Source organism: Clinocottus analis, unplaced genomic scaffold (genome assembly GCF_023055335.1).
Source record: "Clinocottus analis isolate CAN_PGR_092001 unplaced genomic scaffold, fCliAna1.0.p SCAF_10, whole genome shotgun sequence".
NCBI classification, from domain to species: domain Eukaryota; kingdom Metazoa; phylum Chordata; class Actinopteri; order Perciformes; family Cottidae; genus Clinocottus; species Clinocottus analis.
Genome location: NW_027175821.1, coordinates 16,427,078 through 16,442,278, shown reverse-complemented (window position 1 = coordinate 16,442,278; position 15,201 = coordinate 16,427,078). Strand labels below are relative to the sequence as shown.

At 44.3% G+C, this 15,201-nt stretch overlaps 1 protein-coding gene across 7 annotated transcripts in view; it reads left to right on the top strand.

Annotated features, from left to right (window-relative positions):
- The window catches only part of rapgef2b (Rap guanine nucleotide exchange factor 2b), a 98,096-nt gene that overhangs the window by 30,608 nt on the left and 52,287 nt on the right, over nt 1-15,201 (top strand). For 6 of the 7 annotated variants that reach the window (XM_068593295.1, XM_068593268.1, XM_068593276.1 and 3 more), the window contains exon 4: nt 5,000-5,083. In XM_068593295.1, coding sequence (XP_068449396.1) covers nt 5,000-5,083 — 84 coding nt within the window. Of the gene's footprint in view, nt 1-4,999; nt 5,084-10,880; nt 11,140-15,201 lie in introns of those variants that run through there. The other variant, XM_068593302.1, reaches the window with a different exon arrangement.

The following is a 15,201-nucleotide window of genomic DNA, read 5'->3' as shown; positions in this document are numbered from 1 at the left end:
AAAGGAGGATGAGGGTAATAGTTATAAAAGTACTCATTTTTTCCTGTCTGGGGTTCTAGATTGCTAAAGTGCAAAGACTACACACACACACACACACACACACACACACACACACACACACACAGTCACACACAGTCACACACAGTCACACACAGTCACACACTCAATATGTCATAAAAACATCCCATGCTGTGAGAGCATCCACAGATTATAGCGCTAAAGCCCTCCTGAGATGGAGGCTGACCCGGCACATTTAACAGGCCGGGGAAGAGTGGATAGTACCTTCTGGTCTGCCTTCATAACCTCTTCCATTTCAGCTCTTTCACTGTAACTCTTGACCTTTGACCCCTCACTAATCTGCATGGTCCAGCTGCAAACTCCATCTCTTTTTGCCGTTTCCCGTTGGACTCGTAGAATCCGCTCGTTTGGAAGTCTTATTTTTTTTCCCACTAACATCAACCTACGGGCATTGGAGTCAAATAGTGTGAGTTTTGCTTTTTAATTAGAATTTTTTCCCATAATTATGTAGTCCATCAAGACAAAATTAATTGGCATCATTGTTCTCTGTGATTGTAGGCTGTTTTCAACTAGACAATTGAAGACATTGCAATTTTAGCGACCGTTAGATTAATTGAGAACGTAATTGGCAGGTTAACAACAATGAAAGTAATTGTTAGTTGCAGCCGTTCATTTGATAATCAGGTTTTTTTTTTACGAGGACTTTAGCAGTGAAGCCTGCCTGTCTTTTAAAGCTGCAACCACGTCGGTCTTTTGTAGTATTTCAACGCGTTTCAAGTTAAAGTAAGCCGCTTGATCCACCTCATTGTATGTTGTCGTTATGGAAACAACCGATGGTGAAGTCGGGTTGTAGTGTTGCCAGGAAAACAGGAATTTAGCGTCTCCGCGTGCCGCGGTGAAATCCAATTTCACCCACGCACGCAGGCAGAGCTACAGTTCTGTACATGTTTCGATTGAAGTTATTAAAAGAGGACGGAGAACTCGTGTCTCGTCGCCGGGCGGCTTCGGTCTGAGTCCAGCACGCTGTTGTTGCCGGGCGAGAAAAAACAAAAACACTTCATCAGAGCATTAGTTGTGTGTCGCAACACATCTTGTTCAAATAAACCGGGTGTTCCTGGACTCAACTTAATGGCGTGTCCTTGTTTTTAACATGCAGCTCAAAAAGCATTGTAACCACTTTTATAAAAACATTTTGTTTTTTGATAATACCTGGATTGATATAAATTTAAAGTTTGGGACATCTTCACAAACATTATATTTTTGTGTTTTAGCAAAATCCCCAATCTGCTGGTCAGAAAGCTTTTTGTATTCAAACTCTTTAAGTAACATTAAACAGTAACCCGTCGGTTCTCTCCCTTCCTGAGCTTTTTTTTTTTGCTTTTTAATTAATAAAATAAGATGTCTTCAGGACAATTGACTAAATAAGAACGCTTTATTCACAATGTCTCAATACGATGTGTCAGTGAGAGTCTCGTGAGACTGAAAACAACACAACAACACCACCTGAAAGTGGGCGTATTGTGAGCTGCTTGTTTCCACGAGCCTCTGTATGCGCTCAGCACTCCTCTTTTGTTTTGAAACTCCGTCATCGGTCCATCCTGTCGGTCCAAACCGCCTCGTGAAAAAGAGTCACTGGAGCACGAGTATCAATAAGATGCAAATGATTTGTATCCTGTTAAAAGTCAGAAGTCAAGAAGTGAATTCAAGAAGTCAAGAAGGGAAATCTCATTTTAACTAAAGAGCATTTTTCACAGCAGGAAGTGCATTTCATTCTTAAATAAAAGTAGATATCCGTCAAAAGAAACTGGATCCTCATTTCACGACAGTCTTGATGCCATCGCGTCATCATTTTACCTCCTATCCACCGTATCCATGGTACCCGTGTAACCCGATACCCGGCTGTTAAACGCTTCACCGGGGGGGCGGCTTTGTGAATCATGTTTACCGTTTGACGATCGCTTCCACTACTCGTGACCCAGTTCAGTCAAGCTGTCGCGGCGCGTAAGAGTCTCCGATCCCCTACTTTTCAAAACATTGTATCTCCTCCTCTTCCTCCTCTTCCTCCTCCTCCTCAGCTCTGCGAGGCGCTCCGTGCATCCGCCTTGCCGGCAATTAATAATTGAAGCACCTCATTTCGTGTCATCTCCGAAACGCAAAGGAAGAACCATGAAAAGGCCGGAGCGAGAGGTGGGCGGAGATCGGGAAGAGGAGAAGATGCTTTTTCTTTTTCTTTTTCTTTTTGCACTGTGTCAGTAGGGTGTGCCGTCTGCAGCCTCATTAGTTCTGCAAGAGAAGTGTAGAGAGGAGAAGGAGGGGTGAGACTTTGTTCTCAGTGATTAGCGGGAAACAACACACTCAGCAGAGCGATGCTGGGTGTGAATGTATGCGTTTGTGCGCGGGTGTTTTTAAGTGCACCCATCCTTTACCTTTCGGTAAGCAAAAACCAGTCTCACATTGCTGACGCCTGACTGGTCATTGATTTTTCTTTCCCCCTCTAGTTTCAATTAAAATGTCCCACTTTCACCAGGTGGAAATATTCAGCGATAATCACACAAGCTGCTGCCTTGTTAGCGCCAGAGCACCTTCACGTACTAATGTTTAATTTCAGCCGGATGAGCAGACGATGTATGTCTGACGTTTTCTTTTTATTCGTTTTTTTTTACAGTCCCAGCTGGTAAACAGACAGATGGAGGCTTAACTTGATGCTACACTTTCATAGCAAAGATAATTATGGGTTTTCGCACCCTCAGGTGAAGTAACACCTGAACCGATGCAGATTTTTTTTTCTTCTTTTTTTTACACTTTCCAAAATAACTGTCAATCATGTTAGAAATAATTGGACTATTAATATTCTGGGTAATCCACTTTCTCACCTCGAGCTGTATGAGATGTTTGATACCACTATAATAAATGTGAAGGGTGGCCGTTTTCCTCCCGTTTCCAGACTTATGCTAAGCTTATGCTAAGCTAAGCTAGCTGGCTGCTCGCTGTGGCTTTAGTCTCCGTACAGGCACAAAAGCAAAAATGATCCTCATCTAAAGCAAATAAGTGTATATCTTAAAAAAAGACAAACATTGTGAAAATAACCTTTATAGTCATGATGCCAAAATAAGCAATAAAGGCAACAAACTACTCTTTAAAATAGTCCTGATTTCTGCAGCCGTAGTGCAGCTTCACTCGTTCAGTGTCATCAGGGCGAAAATGAAAGCAGTTTACTGACGAGCGATGAACGATGGTATCGGTGTTGCGTGATGAGAATACTTCCCTCCTCTTGGTTTCTACTTCCTCTTTACCGCCCAGGGTCTGTCAGGTGACCGGTTCTGTCATGCAGAACAACGAGAATGAAGCTCAGACGGAGCTCGGACGTTATGTTCGGCCGTTGATCCGTCTGCGTATGAATCGAAGCCGCCGTTAACGTCGTTATCCGTGTGCATCGCGCCTGTTTACGTTCTCCGTGGGTTAACATGCGAGTCCGCTCTCCTAATCCTGCACGTACAAGATGCAGTGCGTCTCAGCCTTTTGTGAGATTAACTCGTTTGCAATCCCTCCGGCAGCCGTGCACGTCATGAGGGGCAAAACCAACTAAACGGATGCATTAAAAACAACAACAAAAAACAAAAACGTTCATTTCAAAATGACCAGCATGCTTTACTAATACTGACGTTAGTGTGCATTTATTTTCTGAATTTCATATTTACCAAGTTGTTTATCTTGAGGCAAACCCCCTACAAGTGGAATCTTTTGATGTTCCTTAATAAGGCCGTTGGTTCCCTACTAATGCTGCATAATGCCTTGAAAGAAAGTGTCCGCAATTTACATTAAAGTGCCTTTTTTGAGTGCGGTGGAAGCATGTATCTGTGTGTGTGTGTGTGTGTGTGTGTGTCTCCTGTGTGTTTGTTTACCCGTCACATTGTAAGAAGCTGACAGCCAGCTACGTCATCCAGAGGTCAGTCCGAGTTTACTTTGTCTGCGATGCCCAATTTCCTCGACCGTGTGGGAGGATGAGCGATGATTCCTCAGTTCATTCATAGTTCGCTCTCTCCAACACGCTCGCCTTCTCATGTTTTCTCCTTTTAACATCTTTTTTTTAATGAAAGTAGTGATCTGATTTGGGTCAGTGAGCAGGGCTTACATCGTTGGTGCATAAGATCGCAGCACCAGTGCGTCACCATGTAGATCAAGCAAAATGAAACATGTCAGCAGTGAAGCATGGGTTGGTAAGATACTAGCGAGAGTAGGTTATACATCTAATGAAAACCCCGGTACAGCGGTGCAAACTCTTTTTCTTTGTTTTCCCCTTAAAGAAAGTAGCAAGCTGCTCCAGCTCCAAAGGTTTCTAAATCTACCCTCAGGCCTCTTTTTTATTTTCTACATTTATAGATCATTAGTGAAGTTAGAACATATGAGAAGTTCCTGTCACATTTTCCCAAAGCACAACTTGATGGTTTTTTTTTTTTCATTTCTGTTTTTTTGTTACAAACATAACATAATCGTATTCAGTCCACAATCATAGAGGACCAGCAATGTCAGCAGATCTCATTTGAATAATGTCCTTTTGGCATTTTGCTTTAAATACAAAGATGACTTAAAAAATGACTCGGCGAATTGTTGTGCACTGTCCAGCAGGGTCTGTACACATGAAAAGTCTGTTCCCAATACACTATGTAATAAAATTCAAGAAAAATAAATGCTGATCATTTGAGAATGAAGATGCCGTGGTCTGTAATGGCGTCATCATGACGTGACAGAACAAACTCATCCTGAAACTGTCGCGCAAGATTACATTTAAAACGATTAATTCTAGTGAAAGAGGAGACTTTGCCTCAATTAAATCCAACATACAGACTTGTATATCTCGCCAGTTTGACCAATTCCTGAGTCACTATTCCGAGTCCTTATTTTTTTGATCCATCCCCAATAAATAATCAATTATTAAATAAATATTGTGTGCTCAACGTGTCTTTTTTTTTCTCTCTTCCAGCCCCGACGACATCGGCAGCTGCTGGTACATCCTGTTGTCCGGCTCCGTCTTCATCAAGGAGTCCATGTTCCTGCCCAGAAGCAGGTAGGATCAGCTACCTTTTGAAGGCACTAACACATACTGTCGTTAGCAACTCCTGCCCTTCAAAGCCCATTTAGATCGTTCACATCAGGAGATAAAAAACTAATCCTCGACTAGCAGGAGAGATTTTTATTTATGCTATATTTTAAAATGGTTTGTTTCCACTCTTATCAACTCCCTCTTATCCAGAGGAGTAAATACAATGTCTACTTTTACCCAAATTGGCTTTTTAAACATGTTTGCAGAGTTGAGGTTACAAATGACGCCTTGTCTTGTTGTTTATTTTTTAAAAGGGGAAAGTTTAAATCTAAAATTTACTTTAATTTAAGTAAGAAGGAAGAAAGCTGCTGCCAACTGCAAGCTCACTTTTTCCCCCCACCAAAATTGAATTTATAGATCTATTTTCTCCAGCTAATTAACAAAATGTTTATGTATAATCATCTCAATATCGGGCAGCACATTTGTACACAATGTGCACTGCCGGTGTCCTCCATCGTGTCGTTCCTTCACTCCGCTCAGAGCAGGATGCTGGGCTGGTGTCTTGCATTTTATTGCGAGGCTCCACAGATGGCATCAGCATAACTTTTTCACAATCCTGGAGAAACGAAGCGTACTCTCTCGCATAAATTCTCTCTGTGAACCTGAAAAAGTACCGAACGAGAGGAAATGAAGAAAGACGGCATCACATCCTCGATGATGTTTGAAAGAGCTCTATAAACTTCAGTCTTTCTGAAAAATCGCCGCTCGCAATCGTGGATAAAACATTTTCTTGCCGCTGAATCTCGTCCACCGACACTTCTCGTCCAACATCTCTTCTAATGAGCAGGTTCCTACAAATGAAAATAATTAAGACTTAAGCTTCAAAAAGTAAAAACAAAACCACTACGGTCACTTTCCACTTGATTAAAGCAACTTGAAAACAAGTCCAAAGAAGACCAAACAAAAAGTGGAGCTGATAAACAAACAGGTGGTAAAATATCTGAAACTACTGAATGTTTTCTGGATTTTACCAGAACTGAAAACGCGTTACTTTAGTTCCCCCATATTTAGCATTTATAAGCTTGATGTAAACACTGAATAATTGTCTTTTTTAACACACTACCGGGTAGTTGTAAGCAGATACACCCGTAAGTAGCCATAGTGGAAGCTGCTGTACATAACGTACACCAGTATACACGCTGTGATGACATCAAATGTGTCTTCATGGGAGAAGGTATAGAATTGTGAACAAAAAGTGAACAATAACAAACACTTAAAAGTATCGGCTGCATACAACTACATTGCAGTGTGTTAATAAAATCCATTTAATGTTGAAACCAGGGGACTTTATATATATATATATACATTACTTATTAGGTAGGCATTTCCAAGAAACAAATACTGTAGTCTTTGAGGAAAGTAGAGTGGTGGAAAGCCACTTTGTCACCGGAGCCCGCCCCCATTATGTGTAATATTTAACCACAACACCCTCAGAGGACTTAAGACTCGTCCCCCTCCAGCTCGGCGCCGTCGGCTCACAGCGGCGATCGCAGCCTCTAAGAGCCAAGATCCAAATGTTAAAAAGCTGCGATTTCACAAGTGGCTCTGTTACATGAACCGGCTCCGTGGGCGTCCTGAAAACAATGATCTTTTCATCCATTAGGGCTTGCATAACACACACCTACGGACCGGGCCACTCTGAGCGCTCGGGCCACCGCTTTTAATCGCGGTGCAGAGCCGTCCCCGGCAGTGCTGCGGCGGGCGGGGGGGTCGGCTCCGGTCATTCCACGGATTCGCAGGAACGTGGGAGGCATTCAAAACTGAAGACTCGGATCGGAAACGTGCCAAAAAAAAACAAAAAAAACCGCTGCTCCCCTGTTAAATATGACCCTTTCTCAGCTTCGCCAAGGTGAAAACGTGTACGTGGGACGCCGGAGGGATGAGGGGGGTTGGGCAGGTATTGACAGCTACAAGTTAATGCCCGACCGCAGTCACTGGGGAAAGAGGCCGCTGAAAATGTTTACTAAGCACGTCTTGCAAGGAGGCCGACGCAGGGGTCCGCTCTGCTGCAAGAGACAAGACTGTGTATGGTTGATAATTAGCTCCCTTTTTTTTCGAAGAGTGATGCCAGCTGCATTGCACAAGACCTCTCGTGACGCGATGTTGTTATCAGCGCCACAAAACCTCTCGGGTGGTTTGGTGCAAAACGTTTGCACCCCTCACAAGATTTAAAGTAACTTTCTTTTAACCCTGACTGTGATCGATCCACAACCTCAGTGGCCTTAACCTGAACCATAGAGCAATGTGTCAATAAACCCAATTTTTTGAATCCGACTTGACGTTACGACCCAATGAGTCCGCTGCATCATGCATGAGGTTCATCCATCTGTATAAAGATGGAGCACTCTAGTCGGCACTCCGTTATAGTCGTGGCCTCCATCGAAACGGTTGATGCCAGATTAGAAGCGTCATTCAAAGAGGGGGAAATTAAGTGAGACCTATTTCTCTCTTTATTTCCTGAAATGAAACATTCAAAATGACACTTTATGGGTTTGGAAGTTTTCAAGGACTTCCGGGGTCGATGAAACCGCAGCGTGCGTTTACAAATCAGGAACGAAAGATATTCCATCACCCGCTCTTTCATGACAGCGCTGTATTGCTGCATTTACCGGTAACTGGGCCTGAGAATGTAAAACGGCATGAAGCGATACTGTCGATCTAAAGAAGTCATCCGATGCTGCGACACACTTCCTGCTTCAGCAGGCGCGTCGGTGTTTTCACAGAAGCGACTTGGCTTAAGCAGCCTCTGAAAGTTTCAGCCGTCGCATCATTTCAGACGTAGTAAACGTTCGCTTCTCTTCATGTATTATTATTTTCTGTCATAAATGTTTTTTTCGCGGGGGGTTTAATGGCCATAGCGACACACGCGCAAAAAAAAAAGGCGTAGAAAATGATGAGGGGCAAAATGGCTGGAAGGGGAAATTGGTTGTGACACGAGGAACTGAGTCCAGCAGGACCTCCTGATGCTTTTAAATATGTGGTGGAATTGGGTTTCAGACTGACCTCGCCCAGAAATGGCTGCTCATATCTCCTCTGGCAGCAAGGTTGCAAACCTGATATGCTTCCATCACTCACTCACTCACTCACTCACTCACTCAGTGCTCCTGTCGCTCCCTCTCCTCTCCCCTCCCCTCGCTGGAGTGAGATATGATCCGGGGGGACGAGGAGGAATGACTCAGTCACTGGATGAAGAAGGTGAAGAAGCCTCGGGGCCAGCATGAAATCAAATACAACCCAAATAAATAAACCTCAGCGTGCCGGTGACTCATATTTTTAAAGCATGTAGAAACACATGAATGTAATTCAAAGAAACCCCTCAATGGGTGGGAACACACACAGACACACACAATGATATCTAGTGTCCGATTAGGCCGTCACCGAGTGATATATTTTTCGCCGGGACTTGGCGAAGAGAAACGGCAGACTGCTTGACGGACTCTGACCAATTGCAGCGCGCCATCTTTCATGACGTACGCCGGTTTTAAACATCGGGGACCGATCAGACTGTTCTATAAAACATACTTGGTTGTATTCCACTAAAACACACACAACTACACAGGATTGAAACAAGCAATAGTCACACCCAACATTAATATTCTCTCCAGATGCCCCACATCTGTAGATCACAACGCTACCGTGCAGATGTCTGATCTTGTCCTTCGGAGTTAAGTTTATGTCAAAGAAGTATGATCTCTTTTTCTTTTCTGCATTTAAAATCCACTAACCTTGATTAGTGTTGTTGATGGGGGAACCACCATTTCCCCCTCAAATCAGAAATATGTATGACGTGTATGTATTAAAATGTTGTGTGATGAACATGTTTATTTTGAGATACAGTTTCAACAACATCCCACTGTGTGGAACTTACTTCCACCATGCTATAGACTTTAATAACCCCCTTACTGGTTTGTACTTCCCCTCCTCCATGCCGCCGCCTGCCTTTTTTTTTACGATCATTATAAGTTGACCGCCGTCAGGACTTTACCTCCGATCGGCCGCGGTCGAATTTCTTGACAGTCCGCTTCACATTAACTCTCAAAAATCTCAGCTCTGAACCGAATGGGCACACATCAGCAGCCGGTTTCTGAGTAAGCGAGCCACGTCAAACCCTCGTCACTTTTGTTTGTGTGAAGTGCTTGAAGGGGAGAGGGAAAAAAAAAGAAGGTCAGTACAGTATATAATATAAATCATTTCGCTGACAGCCAGCAGCAGCTCAGGCAGACTCATCTGTGACTGCAGATGACAAAACGGATCCAGCGATAATTTATTCTGTGTTTGAGCAAACGCAGATGTCACTCTTGCGCATATATTGTGTGTATTGTGTAGCTTGACAGACCAGTAAAAGCCTTGAAAGGTGATATATATATATTTGTATCCTTCTCCCCGTGGATGAAAACAACACTTAGTGTATCTGCATATTTTAATGCTTTTGCTCCTTGGATTGAAGGTTAATGTACTTTCGTGACCCTCTGGACGTCGGAATGTGTCTACGACCGCATATTTCACAACTGGTTGTGAAAGCGACTCGTTATCCTCTTTTTAGAGAAAAAACATTCATAAATAACTTTGTGTGGTTGTTGCCAGCAGTGACTCACGTGAGCACTGCCACCAGAGCAATGAGCCCGCTGACAAACAAAACAGGCGACACTGTACAAAGTGCATTGATTGTTTTGACATGTATACATTACGAGTGACTTGGTTCCTTCAAATGTGAAGTCGCACTGAACTATTGTGGAGGAGTTCGCTTTGTTCACGGGCTGTAACACAATTTAAAGCAGCACTCACTGAGCGTTACACAGCGTGTCATACTCGAGATACTTGACATTTTGAATAGAAAGGGATATACATTGAGGCCAATGGAGTTTGAAAGGCGTATGTATTTACAGTACCAGGCAGGGAGGTTTAATGAATAGACACTACAAAATTGCATTGTGGGAAATATAGGATTTAGCAATTTTGACCATCCTATTGGATTTGTTGTCTTTTGCAAGCCTCTACAGACAAACTAGGACGTGAAGATCAATCAACAGCTGGTGAAGTTCGGGTTGAATACTGACGAGAGCCGCTAGTTTCAAATTCTGGTTTATTTTTCACCAGTCAAGCAGTTTAAAGTCTAATCCTTCATCCGCCATGCAGCCTACTCATTAAGTCTTGAGCTGTGTTGTTCGCTTTTACATTCAGACGAGGATCAAAATTAGCACGAAATCTGTGGCTAAAGTTAAAAAGTACGGGGGCGACCGGGGCTGAAGGACCTCGAGCTAGAACCAAATGTCATGGGAAATGATTTAATGTGTTTAACTATAGTGGTTAGTTTATTTTGTCATGCGTTTTAGATACATGTGACTGATTTAAGTCGCGTGTAAAATATTAAGCTGATGGGTGCATGCTGGGAAGTGTGCTATTATTAGACTAACAAAGTTTGCAGAAAAAAAGTATTCGACCAATGAGTCTTAGTAAGGGTTAATAACTCGTTGTTATGAATCATTTCAGTTGACTCATAAGCTGACCAAGTATTAACTTGGAATTCATGATGAAAGCTGTTTATGAGTGGCTTTTACCAAAAGGGAGATACCGGTAGCCGTCCACACCTACCCACCCCCACCGTGACACACACACACACACACACACACACACACACACACACACACACACACACACACACACACACACTCCGTCCTCTCACTCAGTTGTATCTCTGACAGGAAGTGAGTCGTACGCTGGAATGCTGGCTGCAGTCAGCGCGCCACATTACACAGAGAGAGGGAGAGAAAGAGGGAGGGGCAGAGCCATTGGGCAGAGGCTGATCCACACGAACACACACACACACACACACACTTTCCAGAGCCACACACTCCAGTTCTCAGACAGCAACACTCGGGCGTGCGCAGGACGATATGCCGCAGTCGCACCAAAGTCTCGGATCTTGGAACGTGCGCGTCGGACCGACTGTGGACTAACGGGGGCTCGGCTGATCTTATCTGTCGCTGGAGTCTCTCTGGGAGCGGTTAGCGGGGTCGGGGGTGAGTGTCCAGGCTCCGGCAGCTCTTAACTCTGTACATGAGTCACCACGGCTCTGCCCCCATGCCCCTAAACATAATCCTGTGTTTTTTGTTTTCTTTTTTTGGGGTTGCAATTCTTAAAACGAGCCGGTTGCCGGTTTAACCTTTAAGTCTGGTATGTGACTTTGATGTTATTTTGCATCTGTCAGTGCGCAGCAGTAAAGGGGTGTGTGTTCTTCATGTTGTGTGTAGGTGGGGTGAAGGGCTGCCGAAGGGAGGGGGTTACACAAGAATTTTTGGCAACTTTGAAACCAAAACAAAGATGGAGCTCCAGCTGTGGAGAGAATGTGTTGGAAATGGTTTATAGATGCAGCGATGAGTGATTGATACGTCTTCGAAAAGTTTGGAGTCTCTCTCTCTCTCTCTCTCTATGTCTCTGTCTCTCTCTCTCCCTCCTCCAGTGCCCTTTTCTTGTACGTTGTATTTTGGGGACGAGCTAAAGTCACGGGCCAGTCACACATTCTTAGCATCACAGTGTTGGTGTCTATTTCTGAAGTGGCAGGGCCAAAGGTTGAGGTGTGTGTGTGTGTGTGTGTGTGTGTGTGTGTGTGTGTGTGTGTGTGTGTGTGTGTGTGTGTGTGTGTGTGTGTGTGTGTGTGTGTGTGTGTGTTACTCAGAGGAATTCCATTCCTGTTTTGCAAGGTGAGAGAGGTGGCTGGATGGGGAGGGGAGGGGTGTAAACCCCCTCAAGCCCGGTTGCACTAATGTCACTTCAGAGACGTCCTCTGACCCTTCTCTGAGCCGGGACTGAAGTCTTGCATAACCAGTTTGTCCTTTTTTAAGGGTCCGGTTGGTTAAAAGAAGCTGGTGTGCCCTCTCACTATTTACTCAGTTAAACGGATTAACAGAGTGAGGACCCCCCCCGCTCCCTCCCCAACCACCCACCCACTCTCTCCTCCAGCTCAAACCAGGGGTACAGATTAGGGATTGCAGAGGTTCAGTCAGACGGCAGAATGGATCTGAGGCTTTGGCGGCGGGGCTGTCGGGCTCGCGAAAGGCTGGTGATGCATGCGCGATGACATTCCAGACGCTCGTTGTGTAACCGGGAAGGGGGCGGGAGGGGGGGTGATGCGAGGCCACTGAGGGAAGGGGACATGTCAGTCAGTCAACTGGGAGAGGGAGAGCTTCAGGGTTTAATGAGAGAATGAAAGGCCGCCTGTCTGAAAACCTGCTCTTTGAACGGATAGCAGCAGAGGCTCTTTAAAGAAGCTCCAGTTGTTTGGCTTGTCCATTATTCATAATGTCTTCTCCCTAACTTGTCGGTCACGTATCTGTAAAGCTCTGGCGACCTGCACAAACACAGCCGAGCTCTAAAAGGCAACATTCCCTGCTAAATAAATACCGTGCTTCTAATGCAGTCAGAGAAATCCTAGTCATGTTTCCTTGAATATCTGCTGCAATGTTCCCGGCAGAGGCGGCCGCGTGAAATGACCGGACACCCTCATCTGGGTGTCATATTTAAGCAACAGGTGCTATTGTTGGGGCAGCATTTACTTTTTAGACCACGACCGTTGTACGACACTGATATATGATACTGTGAGTTGACGACGGGGCTCCATATTCTTGCAACGTGGCTTTCGTCACCGGTCACAGACTTCGGCTCACGTGAGGCGATTTCTGTCACTTCCCTGTTATAAAAGTGGTAGTTTGAAAAACATGAAGTGTTCAGAAACGTCCCAGTTTACAGTCATAAATATTACTTGGAAGTCATAAACTCGTAATTATGGAAACTCCGATATGCCATGCATGCCTCATGAAGCTGCCGTGCACACAATCGTGTTCACTTTGCAGTGTTTTCTCAAACTGCAAAGTTGTTGATTGAGCATTTCTGGCTCGATTCTGATGAGTGCGTTTCCGTTTATACGTGCCGCGTCATTATGTATTCATGTAGCGCGTGCTGTTTATTTCTGATGGCCTCTGCAGGGTGGATCCCCCCCTTTTTTTTAAAGGGACAATAAAGTGAAGTGGAGCAAAGATAATGATTAATAAACAAACATCTGTGTATACAATTGTGCCGTGGAACGTAGCCAGTTTACCAGCATTTCTGTGTGACACTGATAATCTGTGCTCCTTTATAACGGACTCATGCAAACCTCTTCAACCATCTGGCACATTTCTTATCTTTTTCTTATCTAGAAGGTTTTTGTTTTTGTACATTTGTCAGCCAGCACACACTGCAGTTCCCAGGAAATATAGCTCAAACCTTACGTCATCTCCACCTCAATTCTTACATTAATAACAGCAAATAGATTGTGCACACATCATCGGCGGAACCGATAACAATTAAAATATTTGCACGGGTCAAACTTTTGCAGTTAGCAAAAGCTCCCACCAAGCATCCACTGTGAGAACCGCATGTTTGTTTGAGACGTGTGCATGATACACACAAGCACCCACACAGCAGATCTCAACTTTAATAGTTGCTTTGGACGCGTCATAGAGCGGCTGAGGCTTTCATCTACCGAATGAGACACGTTTGTGTTCGAAAAAGAAGCCCTCCGATTCCCTCACTCTCCACTTCCATAATCCCTTTTCTAATATCTCACGTTGCCACTGGCATTTGCCTCCCGCAAAATGGAGGATTGGATTACTAATGTCAGGAATGTAAATGGAGGGAACATGACTGAACGTGTTTTTTTGCAGTGCTGTTTTGCGTTTTGGTCGCCCCGACGTGTCGGTTTCGCAACGCGCAGCGGCTCATGGGTTCAGCTGGGAAAGTAGTGTCGGCCAAGGGATGCTCAACAGGATCAGAGCGTGGTACCGACTGCAAACGACTGTAAAACCAGATCAAAAGCACCGCCCGCTCCTCTGAAGCTGCTGCCCGGCTGACAAATCATCTTTGCTGGAAACAAGTTGCAAAAGATTTACAGCATTTTGTCTTCTTGTGAGAGAAAAGACAGAGTAAGCTCAATGCCCGAGCTCTGTTTTTTTTTGGCCCTATGGTGGAATTCTGGCTTGTGCATGTAGGAGATACAAGCCGAGTTTAAAAACACTTTAAACCGGAGCTCGGGCAAAGCGAGCGGCAGCCATCAGCAGCGTTAACCCCCTCGCTGCCGGCCGGTGCAGTCACTCAAGTTGTCTTTGATTCCACTTTGTGCTTTTTCAGCAGAAGTTAACATTAATCACGTGGACTTATTTGAACAAACTCTTGTTCAAGAGGCATCAGAAAGGTAAAAACAAATTAGTCATTTAAAATTGCAGCTCTGGCAGAGAAAACAACAGAACGGCTGACAAAAGAGAAAAGAGAAAAGAAACATCACAAAAACGACAAAGGCTCAAACGTGAAAGGAGCCCCGAAAGAGAAGAGCAGAGCAAGCTAAATTGACTTTTTTCGAAAAGAAAAGAAAACCACAAAAATCATTATTTGCTCTCTGCCAAAGTGTCAGGTGGAGAGCAATCGCCGGCCTCTTTTGCAGTGGGCTGGTATTTGTTTCCCAGCCTGACCGAGCCGTATACCCACAACACGTAGCCGCGGGCCTAAAAGCATTTGGACCACGCTGCGCCCGAGGTCGGCGCCCGGCCGCGTGATTGATGGAAGCTGCCGACCCCACGGCCTCCACACAGGTAGCCGCACGGCGCCGCTCACTTCACCTGGAGCACCGAGCGAGGAGGAGGACGCCGCTCTCTGGATCAGTTGACACGCTCAAGGCATCAATGGACCCAGTTTATGAGTTAAGAAAAAAAACAGGGAGTTACTGCAAGAAATGAGGATTAAGATCATTTGGAGATTGATTTAAAAACGTTTAGTCAAACATCTAGTGATGGATGGCCATCACGACATAAAAGACTTCCACGAAGTGCTTGTTTTGCTCAACTATTGATCCAAAAAGATATTGTTGGACAAGAAAAAGCAGCAACTCGTCATATTTTTACAATCTATTCCGACTAAATCACCCAAAGATGGATTAATAATTTAAAAGTTAAACTAAATGGAATATAAAAATGTGTAAATGTGAAATAATATAAGAAAATACAAAAAGAAAATATGTTTGTCCTCCGTCCATTGATCAACTATCAGTTATT